Consider the following 14,389-nt stretch of genomic DNA (forward strand, 5'->3'; position numbering starts at 1 on the left):
CAGTGTGTATGTCTTGCATTTGTCTAGACCAAATTCAATCCTGATGTCCTTGCTGAATTCTTCGGTGATCCGGAGTAGTTGCTGGAGTTGCTTCTCGGTTTCTATGTAGAGCTAGATGTCACCAATGTACATTAGGTTGGTGAGGGTGCAGGTTCTTTCTTCCTTTTTTGAGGTAATATCCATACTTGCTGCTGTTAAGCATGGTGGATAGTGGGTTGAGTGCTAGACAGAACCACAGTGGGCTCAGAGCATTTCCCTGAAAGATTCCTCTTCTAATGGGGATTGGCCTGGTTGTGATGTTCTCGACCTTAATGGTGGTGCTCCATTTCACCATTGTTGCTCCTAGGAAGTTTGTCACTATCGGATTGACCTTGTAGATCTTCATGGTCTCTATTAGCCAGCTATGAGGTACAGAGTCGGAGGCCTTGCGGTAATCGATGTTGGCCTTGTATAGGTCATGGTGCTTCTTGTCAGCTTGCTCCACAACTGTGGCATCTATGGGTTAATTGCTCCTTGCATCCTTTACATCCTTTCTGCTGTTCAGCCATTATGTTTTGACTCTCTAAGTGATATCTTCTTGGTTATACAGCTGGTCAGATCGTGTACATCATTGGTAGGCAGGTGATTGGCCTGTATTTCACCGAGTTTCTTGTACCTTCATGTTTAGGATTCAGGTATGTGACTCCTTCAAAGAGAAACTTCGGGTTTGTCTCCGGGTGCCTTATCATTCAAGTGAACTGCTCTGCTAGGTGCTTGTGTGTGTGCAGATGAGCTTCTTTTACCAGTAGTTGTGGATTTTGTCAATTCCTGGGGTTCACCAGTTGTGGGTGTTCCTGATCGACTGTTTTACTTCTCGAATCTCCCACTCTCTCATCTCTTGTATGTCCTTCGTTTTCTTCCATTCTACTTCTATCCAGGGTGCTCTGCTGTTATGTTTTACTTCACTGCTCCAGATATTTCCCCAGAAGTCCTCTATCGTCTTCTTCTCTGGTGGTCTGTTTCCTGCCTTCTCATCTTCAGCCAATTTCCTGTAGACGGCTCTTTGGTCCTCATCAAAGATTCGGTTGTTTATTTTCCTCTGGGACCTCTCTTTGTATCAGTGTAGTCTCTTTCTGAGTGCGAGGAGGTTCTGTTTCAGTGTGTCCAAGTATTTTCCTATTCTTTGATTTCTGGTCTCATGTTTGCTATGGACGCTGTTTCTCTTGAGGATGCTCTTCACCTTTCCAATGAGATTTCTTACTTTTATTACCCTGTTGGTACTGGGTCAACTGACCTATCTTGACTCTTAATTCTAACTTCTGCTAAAGTCTTCTTTCCCAAGCTGGCGGTTTCTTCTATTTTCAGTTCTTCTGTTGCTGGTCTCCCATTTCTTTTCTATTAATCCTAGTAGCTGCTATGGCAGCACAGTATATGGCTGTGTGGATAGCATCTGCATTGCACCATTGTTGTCAAGGTAATGTGGCATTATTTGCCGATTGAGGTGGTCTGTTATTCTCCACAGGATTTTAATTGGCCTCTGATTAGGCATCACGTGAGTTCTTGTGGGGTCCATTCCTTCAAATTCTGTTAGGGCTTTAGCATTAGCATTAGTAGAGGCATTTGATGCAAGAAAGCAAGCTTATGCAGCATCAACCAAAAAAAAAAAAAAAAAAAAAACCACTTCCACTTCACCCCTCTGTTCGTTCAAAATACCTGTCCAGCTGAGCCTTAAACTTATTTAGGCTATCAACCTCCACCACAAGGGATGGAAGTCTGTTCCACCAACCAACCACCCGCTGGCTAAAGGCAAATTTCCGCACGTCTATCCTACAACCGTCTTTCCTCAATTTGAATTTATGCCCTCTCAGGTGATTTTTCTGAGCTAGAGGAAGAATCCCATCAGCATTGAGCATGCTTAAACCATTCAAGGCTTTATACACCTCTATCAGATCACCTCGCTGGTGCCTAGTCTCCAGACACTGTAATTTGCAAAACTTAAGCCTTTCTTCGTAAGAGCACCCCTTTGTTCCATTCACTAATCTTGTTGCCCTTCTCTGTACTCGTTCCAGCAGCTCTCCTTCTTGAAATGAGGCCTCCAGACCTGTATACAGTACTCTAGGTGTGGCCTGACCATCGCCTTATACAATGGAATAATCACCTCCTTATCCCTGCTGGAAAAATTCCTATATATCATTGACAATACTCCATGAGCTACTCTTGCAGCCCGTCTGCACTGCTCAGAGAACTTCATATCTGCCTGCACAACCACCCCCAAGTCCCTTTCATTCTCTACCACTGTCAGTGTTGTACCACAGAGTTGATACGTTGCTCTGGGGTTGCTGTTTCCCATGTGTAGTACTTTACATTTGTCAATGTTAAACTTCATTTGCCACCTCTCAGCCCATCTGCTCAACCTTTCCAGATCCTGTTGCAGCAGCATAGTGTCAGTAGTGTCCTTGACAACCCTGCCAACCTTTGTATCGTCTGCAAACTTGGACATTAAGCCCGATATACCATCATCAATATCATTTATAAATACAGAAAACAATAATGGACCCAACACTGAGCCCCGAGGGACTCCACTAATAACATCAGTCCACGATGAGCAGTATCCATTGATTACCACTCTCTGTCTTCTCCCCCTCAACCACCCCTTTATCCATAGCAGCAATTTGCCTCCAATGTCACACTGCTCCAATTTGTGTAGCAGTCTTCCATGTGCAACAGTATCAAAAGCCTTTCTAAGATCCAAGTATATAATATCAAAGTTATTCCCTGCATCCAGTTCTTTTGTGACTGCATCATAGTATCCAATCAAGTTGGTCAGGCAAGACTTCCCCTTAACAAAACCATGCTGTGTCTGAGCTATAACTGAAGTCTTGTCTAAATGATCCTGCAGTGCTTCTTTAACCAGTGCCTCCATTAATTTTCCTGGAACAGAAGTTAAGCTCACAGGTCTATAATTACTTGTGTCAGCCTTTGATCCTCCTTTGTGAATTGGGGTCACATTTGCACATCTCCAGTCTGTGGGTACCTCCCCTGAGTCCAAGGAAGCTCTCATAATTATGGCTAAGGGTTTGCTTACTTCCTTTGCTGCCTCCTTTAATATAACTGGATAGATCCCATCCGCCCCAGGTGCCTTTCTTGTGTTTATCTTCAACAATTTCTCCTCCATTTTACTCTCAGTTATTACAAGATTCTCTAGCTTACTGCCAGAGTTGAATACACCTCTAGCATTCCCCTCGCTGAATAACTTGTCATGTGTGAATGTCGATGCAAAATATTCATTTAGTTTGTTAGCTACCTGAGCAGGATCATCAACAGTTGAGCCATCGATTTATTAGCAAACACTGCTAATAAATCGATAATAAATTAGCAAACATTGCTTTCATTTGCAGTTTTAAGAATGCATACAAGTACACAATTACTAAATTATACGTATGAGATGATCAGACAGTAAAAGGCATTATGTTGATGAATCCCTGAAGTTTATGAATGGAACTTTAGATCCTACCAAAAGTTTCCAGAAAGGCATTTAAGAGCCTATTTTCAAATGGCTTTTTATTTCTGATACATTAAGGCATTTTTCAAACATTTCATCCTGCAGAAGTTGTCTGATTTGGTTCTACACAAAGATTTCCTCTTTCACTTTCAAGGAACTAATTGTTGCAAATTTCTCACTTCAATAATGAAATCCATCTGAATTCATCTTACCCATCATTTCAGAAAAAACTCTTAACTCATCATTATGCTGTTGTTGTTGTTGTTGTTTTGGTTTTTAGGAGCATTAGCAACTAAGGCCATATTGCTCTGGGGATATGCTTTCTGCATCCTCCATATTTAGTGGTCATGGGCTTGCACCCCGGTCTAATCAAGAAGCGTGTGCTACGCACTGCTGCTCCTGCCCACCTGACTACAGAGGTGCCCATCATTATGCCAAGTTTATTGTGGACAAGTGGAAAGAAAATCTTCATTGGATGTATTAATGGAACCTACTACTTGTTCAAGTAGTGTGTACACACACTACTTGTTCCTACCTTATATGTGCTGCTTTGAGACCAATCAAATCTGATGTAATGGTTTTCAGTAGAACAGCTGCACCATAGACATAGGAAAAAACAATATGAATTCTCCTTGCATGCCCATTAATATACCATCAACTTTGTGGTCATTGCAGATATTTCATTAATGCTGCAATGAATTGTTTTGAGTAATGTCTTCATATTATAGTATGTTTCCTGTATTTGAACAGAGCAGGCAATGAGGGATGGCTTTAAAAGTTTCCATTATGAAAGAGAACAGCTTTCAAACTTTGCTGTGAGGAGGTGATAAAGATGCAGCATTCAGATGTAACATGTACTTATGACAATTCCATAAAAACAACACTGATATCATGACAGTAGGAGGGAAGACCATTCTCCATGCTGAATGTTGCCAAAACTCAGTTTATTTTTTTGATCCTGAGACATTTTGACATTCTTAGCCATACATTTTTGATTTAGTGTCAAGGCAAGAAGTTTGCTATATCTTTGTAAAGAGCTTGATCTCTAATGAGATTATTCAACTACTTGGATAGTTGAATACCTCTGATTCCAGTGTCTCTTTGTTTGGTGAAGTCAGAATCAGCTGAAGTTCTTAGGTCTCTGCTTTCATCAATTCCATTTTGGCTTCAAAAGAATCTAGCCTGTACTATGTAGATATCGGAATTGGCATATTGTTATCATGAGGAATTGTGTTCAATTGTATCCAGGTTTAATTGTGTTCATTCTGCACTAAGAACCCAGTTTTCAAAAGTAACAATCACCAATGTGGTCTTTTTGGCATCCTCCATATCATTGGAAAACAACACTGACTTTTTATTTTTTTCCCCTTTTGGTCAATCAGTCATGTAGTTCATTCAAACAAGTGGTACAAATAACATGTGGTCACCTTATTCTGGTCACCTAGAAGGTAGCCAAAGCATAATTGGTAATTTTTCCAAATATTCATTGCTATTGTACACCACTGTTAGAAAAGAGATGGGCACTTAACAGAATTTGCTGGAGTAATTTTTATACTTTCAAGGCGTGATGATGAATGTTTCAATAATTCATGGATCTTACCTGAAGCAATTCATAATGCAGTAATTAAATTATGAAATAACAAGGATATAGATATATTCAGACAATGACATAAATATGAATATATAAACAATAATAATTATATTCATTTAGATTGGCGAATATATGGGTGGTACAGTCAGTCTCAATCATGTTCATGTAATTGATCTCATCACAAAAGCAAATGAAAACTGAATAAAATCTAGAGGAAAACTGAAAACAAATTTTGAATGTGTCTGTCCAACAAACAGATACATTCCAAATTTGGAATGTATCAATCTGTTGACTAGATAGATAGATCTATCTATCTAGTCAACATTTTTTTTTCTGAGAAAACATACTTATTGAACTGTGTTATGCGCAAAATGATTTATTACAAGGTGCAGGGCTATGCTGAGCCATTTTAGTACTTGAGGCAAGAATGAAGAATTGTGCCCTCCCCTAAAATATTAAAAAAAAAATTTTAATAAAAAAAAATATATAATGAAAACTTATTTAAAATACATTTCTGATACATGTTTTAATAAAAATAAAAGAATGACAAAAAAAAACTGTTTAAAGTGATTTTTATTCTCATAAGCAGTATTTATTATAAATATATAGCAGATTTATTTATGTGTCATTTATTTCAAATATAATACTTGAAACAAATGTTTCATCAAAAATATCACAAATTAGAATAATTTTAATTATAAATAAACAATATTTTTTTAATAAATTAATAATAATATATTTACGAGAAAACAAATTTAAATTTATTCTATTTTAATTAATTTCAAATATACCTAAACACTTACCTTTTGCAATTAAATTGTGTATCTTCTGTAGAGGTAGAGTGTTTACACTCGATGGCTTCGACAATAATTGCTGAAACACAAGTAATTGAGATTTATAAAAATGACAACCAATAGTGCTCCAGATAGCATGGTGCGTAGAGCTCAGTATCTGTACAGTGGGGCGACAAAGATTTTCGTCTTGCAAAAGCAAGATGATAAATGGATCAGAATAATCAAAACAAAATCGAAAACGTTGGCAATTATTTAATCCTTATTTTGGTGCCCCTTTCAGCTTTTAACCTGAGGCAACAGCCTCATTTGCTTCACTCTCGGCACAGCTCTGACAAGCTGACTGAACACAAACTTCTATATGGAGTGTGTATTCCAAATGAAGCTGAAAGTACAAAGGTTTGACGACATTCAAAATATCCCACAGGATAACTGTGGAACTCAGCCAGCTTTGCAGGAAATCATTTATAAAAATTCTATGTGCGTCCTAATTTTTTTTTAATAAAAATAGTCTTTTGATCAGTACTCATATATGTAGAATAAGAAATGAAAAACTTATGGCCATATAGTATAATAACATACCTGTTGTGATAACTGTGCTAACTGCTTTTCCAAACTTGTTTTGGCCTGTTCTTCATCTTCCAGTCTATCTTGAAGATCAGCATTCAGGTGCTCTAATTCTCTTACTTTTGTTGACAATTCAAGTTTCTGCTTGGTCTCTGCTTCCAGTTGTTCCTGTTGTGTTTAATTCTGTACTTTATAAAAATAATCATCAAGAAGAAATGTCTGCTGATATAAGGAAACCTTATACAATATCAGTCATAAAAAACAGTCTTAAAGAAAGGAAAAGTTAAACAAATAAAAAGTAGCAGAAGATTCATTTTATTAATCTAAAAGTTTACTGTAATAAATTAGATACGGCCCTTATTTCCTAAGTAGACAAACCTGCCCTTATTTCCTAAGTAGACAAAGTAGAAACGTAATGGGTGTTGGGATGGGTGGCAAAAATGTTAGGGTTTGGGGTTGAGGGACCAATACATCTGAGGGATTTACCTGGTGCAAGAGACAGAACCTCTTTCATAGAAGATTCTGCAACCAAAATCTTGTGATCAAATCTAATCAAGAAAATATTGATTTCCCCATTGATCTCAAAGTACAACTGGTTCTTTCCTTACTTCAAAGAAAGAAACAATTCATATGTTAACAGGCTTGGAAAAGTCCAGATGAAACCATGAAATTTGACTTTAATGCCAAAATGTATTGTTACACTTACAGAAATCAACATACATGAGAGCTGATCAATAGTTTTCAGTAAACAAATAACTGTTACATATTTCTACTAAGGGCCCTAAATAGCCTGCAAGTTACCTATTAATTAAAAAAAAAAAAAAAAAACCGCCACCAAACACTGATAATGAAAAACACTAAAAACGAGTTGAAAGTCTTGCTATAATGCAAGTAATACAAACAGAACTGTTCCCCTAACTTTAAAGAAATATAATCAACAAAAAATGATGAGGAAATAATGATTGTTGGGAACAAATTTCAGTGTTGTAGAAGTGGGTACTTTGAATAAATTTAAGGAAGGAGTAGAAAACTTATTAAAGGGGATGAACAGATGATGTAAGTAGATTTATTTTTGGGCTGGGGCTGTATAAGCTTGTCTCCTTGCATCATTTGCCACTACTAATACTAAAAACAAAACTTGAACATTAACTTTTTGACAAATGTGTAAAATCCATTAGGGCACTTTTTACAAAGAAATAACATCTAGATTGGTCTAAGTCTAAGTCACTTGTGAGCCAGATCCCTTATGCAGAAGTAGCAAGCACATGGGAATGAGTAAATCTTCCATGCAGTAAATGATACAAATCTTGTCGGGGAAAAGTGACTACATATAATGATATTGTATGTAGTCACAAATATAAGTTGGATGAATAGTGAAGTTGCCACATTACTTGAGCAGAAAAAGGTGGCTGGGAAAGGTTACAGAACAATAAAAAGTACTGAAGCCTATAACAGCTACAAGGTGATGTGTAATAGAGCCACAGAAAAGGTTCGACAGGCAAAGGCAGTTTATGAGAAATCACTAGCAAACAGAGCAAAGAGGGGGGATAAAGAATTCTTCACATATATAAATGCCAAGAAGAGCAGGACAAACCAGATCGGACCTTTACGTAATGGAAAGGGGATAGTATTAAATACACCAGCTGCCATTGCAGATGAACTCAACAATTATTTTGCATCGATATTTACAAATGAAAAGCCTTTTGTGGCAATGGGAAATTGTGGGAGCGAAGTTAAAAAATATGTAATTAATGATATTGAAATTTCACAAGATTATTTAATGAAAAAACTTTCGAGCCTACAGACCAGTAAGGCTCCTGGAGTTGATGGAATATACCCTCTAATCTTAAGAGAGGCGGCAAGCGAGTGCACTGAACCACTGAGGCTAATTATGCGAGCATCACTAGACTCTGGGGAGATTCCCTTGGATTGGAAAAGTGCAAACGTATCTCCCATACATAAGGGTAGCTCTAAAAGTGAAGTTGGAAATTATCGACTTGTCAGTCTGACTTCAGTAGTAGGGAAAATCATGGAGGCAATGATCAAGGGTGGAATTCAGGATCATTTGAATCGAATTTAAATTCTCAAGGATACTCAGCATGGTTTTGTAAAGGGAAAATCATGTTTAAAAATCTGGTTCGCTATTTCGAAAGGGTCACTCACAAGCTGAATTTAGGGAATAATTTCGACATTGTTTATTTAGATTTCAGCAAAGCTTTTGACTCAGTCCCACATGAGCAGTTGCTTTATAAGCTGGAACAGGTTGGAATCACTGGGAAAATCCTTAGATGGAGAGAAGGATGGCTTCAGGGCAGGAGGCAGAGGGTTGTGATAAATGGCTATTCCTCAGATTGGGTTGATGTAAGAAGTGGGGTTCCCCAAGGATCAGTATTAGGACCACTGTTGTTTTTAATTTTCATAAAAACATTGATGAAGGGATAGAGGGCGTGATGTCTAAATTTGCAGTGATGTTAAAATTGGTAGAGTAGTTAATGATCACTGTCAAGCTCAGCTTCTTCAGAGAGACCTAGATAGACTTCAGGAATGGTCAGAAAAATGGCTGTGCTTTAATCCAATAAAGTGTAAGGTATTATACCTGAGAAACAGTAATCCCAAAAAAACTTATTCACTTGGTGGAGTTCAACTAAACCCAGTACTGGAGGAAAGGGATTTGGGTGTTACGATATGGTCAGACATGAAATTCTCTGAGCATTGTAAACAGGTTGCAAGAAAGGCCCATGGTGTCCTATCAACTTTTGCAAGTAGAGATAGGGATGTGATAATCCCATTATATAAGGCTTATGTTAGACCACACTTGGAATACTGTGTTCAAGTATGGAGACCGCACCTAAAGAAAGACATCGAGCTTCTTGAAAGGGTGCAAAGAAGGGTAACTCGCCTGGTGAGATCGGCAAAAGGGCGTCTTTATGAAGAAAGACTTCGAATATGTGGGTTGCAGAGTTTGGAAACTAGACACCTTAGAGGAGATTTGATTGAGGTGTTTAAGGCTCTGAGAGGCATCAGTAAAATGAATGAGGACAAAATTTTCAAGATTATAAATGATGCTAGAACTAGGGGACATAAATTCAAGTAACGGGGGGGAAATGTTTAGATTGGACTGCAGGAAGTTTTATTTTAGCCAGCGAGTTATAAATTACTGGAATAAGTTGCCTTCATGGGTGGTAGAGGCCGACAGTTTGGGGAAATTCAAAGGTCATCTGGATAGTACTTTCGGGTAAGGGAAGCGCATAGGATGACATGTTTAATTTCCTTTTTTTTCAATTAATTATTATTATTTAGTTATTTATTTTATTTATTTATTTTTTTGTCTTTATCATTGTTTTGTTCGGATTTTTTTTTTTGGCTGGTGCAGCATAAGCCATAGGCTTTCTTGCACCATGCGGCCGTTACTAATACTAATACTAATATACTCCAAAAAAAACCCCATAAAAATAAAAATACAAGTCCGATTTACTGAAAACAAAACGAATAATGCATGGGAAGATAGTACATGATAGGTTCGCATAACAGAAATGAAAGCAATACCATATGATCTCAAGCACATTTGAACAGGTTACTTTACATAGTAAATGTTGCTAAGTTCACTTCCCAAATACCATTTAAAAATAATGTAATCAGTCACTAACATCCAAAAAATCTTAGACAATTGCAATGGCAAGAAAACACAAATGAATAAAAAGTTTCCTTACCTCTGGAGAAAAGATACTTCAACTTCAGGCTTAACAGATCATAGGTAAATCTAACAACAGGTAATCACATGGAAAATGGGGTGTCATCAAAAATCAATAGCTTGTGGTATTGACTTCATTTGGAAGGTGAGGCAAGATATTTGATGTGTATTGATGAACAAAGCAGAGTAGTTTACTCCTTGAAATAACTATGACAAGAGACAAATCAAAATGGTAAAGACCTTTTCTGAAACACGTTCCATTTTGCAAATGTAACCACTAATAATTGACTGTGAAGGACAAGCAATTCTTTAATGGATAATTCCTTTTCACACAAGCAGAAGTCTAAAACACTGGGAAATGATACTTGAGCACAGTAACATGAATTGTCACTTGAAGAGAAAGGGGGGGAGGGATATTCACTTTCAGGTTAACTTGTGTGGCTGACGACCTACTGATTACAGTGGTTATTATAATGAAAATAATAGCATGGAGGCCTAGCAATAACACAAATTAGTTCCTTGCATGCACAAATGCACAATAAATTATACAAAAGTTACTGATGATTTGGAAAGGGGAAATAGGGGTTCTTTTACACCATACCAGATAACAATCAGCACTTTACTGAACCTATCCAAAGTGCTTGGTGGTATGTGAATGAAGAGAAATGCTCATTTGACACAAAGGAAATATAAAAGGAACTTGAAGGAGTATTAAATTTTAAAACATTTAAAAGTAAAGGTAAACTGCAGCCATTATCAATCCGCTGCAGGGTGGAAGCCTCCTCAGTGATTCATGTTTAGGGAAGTGGACCATAATATGCCATGCTGGTCAAGTGCAGGTTGGCAGATCAATCCTATTTAGAAGTCAGGGGCTTGAACCCTGGTCTACTCAAACAGCGTGTGTTAATGCACTCCTGATCTTTACCACTCAGCTACAGAGGCCTCTTAAAAGCACTTAGACTGCAAAATAAATACAGAATAAATACAGCAAACTAGTTAATGCCATTGATAGAATTGTGAGTAAGGCAAGGTGCTATTTTTCTCCTATGAACTTCACTACCTCTAGCAAAAAAAAAAAAAAAGAATAAAATAAATATAAAATGACATTTGCAGTGACTTCTTCATTTGTTCAAGATGCATTCCCTGTAGTTCTTTTTGCAGTGCCAACTGTAAGCTACATGATTACCACATTATATCCCACCACTTTTAACATCCCTTATGTCTTTAATTTACTTGTTACTGATTTCATTAAATTAAATCTAAAATTACTCCAAATTTTCATCATCTATTTACTTTTGTTTTGGCCTAACTTTCTGTCATGTATTTTGTGTCTAAAAGAGAAACACAATAACTTAGCATTAGTAGAGGCATATGATGCAAGAAAGCAAGCTTATGATGCATCATCTTTTCCTACAATCTCTTGATGGTTGCCACTTTTTCCATCTCCTGTAAGTTCTGCAACAGTATTATTTTCTAGTGTATTTGTTATCTTTTTTTAATACACATACTTTTATTTATTTCATTTTCTCACTCCTTTATTCTTCTTCTGTTATTTTTCTTTCTCTCCATTTCTTTTATCAATAAACTATATATATGCAGAGAATTCAAACATTGCAAACAGGGGATTCACTTTTAAATGCACAATTTTGTTATGGATAATTAATCATATAAACAACAGCCCTGACTTTCTTGTCAATATCCTGTGGACTGATAAGGCAACATTTATGCGAGATGGATATTCAGTATGCACAATCTCCATACACGGTCAATGGAAATCTTCAGAGGAAAAGAAAAAAAAATCAAAGGATTAAAAATAGATAACAAATACACTAGAAAAGAATATTGTTGCAGAACTTATTGGAGATGGAAAGAGTAACAACCACCAAGAGATTGTAGGAAAAGGTAACATTCAGCAATCCCATTTCCAAGTGGAGTTTAGCATCAATATGCAGGCAGGCATTGTAGGAGATAACTTTATTCATCACAAGTTCCATGCCCATCTTAAACACTGATCATTTCTAACATTTTTGCAGAGGCCATCACCAAGATTACTGGATAATTAAATATATTAATTATCTTTTTCTATTGACAAGAAATCTTATCCATAGTTTTGCTAATGATAGCACATTGCATTCCACTTTCTAGTTTGGCTTGACCTTTTTGGCATTAGCATTAGAATTAGTAGAGGCATTTAATGCAAGAAAGCAAGCTTACTTACGAGTCCGTAGAAGTACCGTTCGAGATTTCTTGCCATTTTTACACGATAGCATAAGCTTAGTGTAGTATAGTGCATAATATAATATTGTCAATTAATCAGTAAATCTATTAATCTTGATAAACTTTATTGTCAATTAAATGGTATTTTTAACTCTATATATATATAACGACTTAATCGTAACAAATAATTAATACATAACTATAGTGGTACACGTGATACGGAAGTTGTATAAAGGGAACTCGTAGAAAACACTAGATACCGAAAAAAAAATATAACATAACTGTTTTGGGATATAACTTAAGGATTTAATTTTTGTTTTGAAATTTTATTGAATTAAATCGGAATCATGACTCTGACCAGAGCAGCAAAGCAAAAGGCTCAAGCTAATGGGAGTGCTGTGGTTCAGGGGAGAACTGAGGGGGGCAGTTGCCCTCTGAATCACAGTCTTTTAAAATGCACTGTTTGCTTGATTTTTGCGGAGCAATCGGGTACGGGACATGATACTGCCAAGGGGGATGTCTTTGTGTGTGCACGATGTAAGGAGTGCAAGGAAATCAGGCGACAACTCAGCGTTGTTATGGGCCTTTATGAGAGCTTGAACGACAGGGTGGATGCCCTCGAAGGAAATAAATTGAGGGGCCCATCAAGCTCTCAGCTGCCCACATCAACGCCAGAGCTTGCACTTGGTCATCAGGCAACACAGGGGCAGCCCCCTAGGCAGAATGCGCTGGTCCCACAGGAACTAGTAGTTGTTCGTGACTCTATTGTCAGGGAAACGGGGAACATGCTTTGTAAAAAGGATAGGTGGAATAGGACCAGGGTATGTCTGCCAGGGGCAAAGATTGATGACATTGTAGAGCGGATATCATCTTTTAAGGGCACAAAAGGTGATATAGTTGTACACATTGGCACTAATGATATTAAGAGTAGGAGACCGGCGGAATTACTTAGCAAGTACAGGTCACTGTTGAAAAAAAGCCGTGAATTAGGGATGAATTTGAAAGTGTCTGCAATTCTGCCCTGGAGGGATTGTGCAAGGCTCAAGGGGTAGAATTTTTTTCAGCCTGGACTGTACTTGTTAACAGGAGAGATTGCTTCTACAGGGATGGGATACACTTAAATAGAAGGGTGCAAGAATTTTTGCTGATGCTGTCGAGGCAGTGTTAGGTGGGTCGGAAAACTGCTAGTTGGGGGGGGGGATACAAGGACTAATAGATTAACAGTAGCCACTGGCAGAGGTGGAAGTGATTCTTGCACTGCTTCTATTGAAATGAGCAGAAGCCTGAAAAACAAGATGCAGGATATTTCAGAGACTGCTGGGAGTCATTGCGGTACAAGTAAACACATGGGTTGTGTTAGGGTAGCTAAGAATAAAAACAGGTGCAGGTATACCTGCGTGTACACCAATGCTAGGAGTTTGGTAAATAAATTTAATGAATTTGAGGTATTGCTCAAAACATCAAAGGCAGATATTGTTGGGATATCAGAGACGTGGTGTCACACAGATATAAGTAATGCGGAACTGGAATTTGGGGAATACAATGTGTATAGAAAGGATAGACAGGACAGGAGGGGAGGAGGGGTTATGCTATTAGTTAAGAAACACATAAAGTCCAAGGAAGTGAAGCCAGTCGACATCGATGGACAGGGCAGTGTCGAGTCAGTTTGGTGTGACATAAGCATAGGGAAATCAAAATTGAGAGTAGGAGTGTGCTATAGGCCTAATGACTCTGATGAGTATAATAAGATATTGTACAGGGAAATAGAGTGGGCCAGTAAATCATAGAGTTTTATAATGGGGGATTTTAATTTCCCAGATATTGACTGGAATTTGTGGGTTGGTCACTCGCACACTAGCAAGGCTTTTGTGGATTTATTGGATGATTGTTTTCTACATCAGCATGTTCGTGAGGCAACAAGAGGGAGCAATACTCTTGATCTGATTATCAGTAGTGATTCTTCATGTATTAAGAATCTACAGATAAATGAACCACTAGGTGGCAGTGATCACAGTGTGTTGAAGTGGGATTTACTCAAGGAGGTAACTACC

The 14,389-nt window shown here is 37.6% G+C and overlaps 1 protein-coding gene across 1 annotated transcript in view; it reads right to left on the bottom strand.

Annotated features, from left to right (window-relative positions):
• LOC150076628 (uncharacterized) overlaps positions 1-14,389 on the bottom strand; it is a 1,101,557-nt gene that overhangs the window by 293,322 nt on the left and 793,846 nt on the right. Inside the window, exon 29 of the mRNA XM_090386980.1 lies at positions 6,446-6,598. Coding sequence (XP_090243106.1) covers positions 6,446-6,598 — 153 coding nt within the window. The remainder of the gene's footprint in view (positions 1-6,445; positions 6,599-14,389) is intronic.

This window comes from Mastigoproctus giganteus, chromosome 12, assembly GCF_048544385.1.
Source record: "Mastigoproctus giganteus isolate SK-2022 chromosome 12, ASM4854438v1, whole genome shotgun sequence".
Taxonomy (NCBI): Eukaryota; Metazoa; Arthropoda; class Arachnida; order Uropygi; family Thelyphonidae; genus Mastigoproctus; species Mastigoproctus giganteus.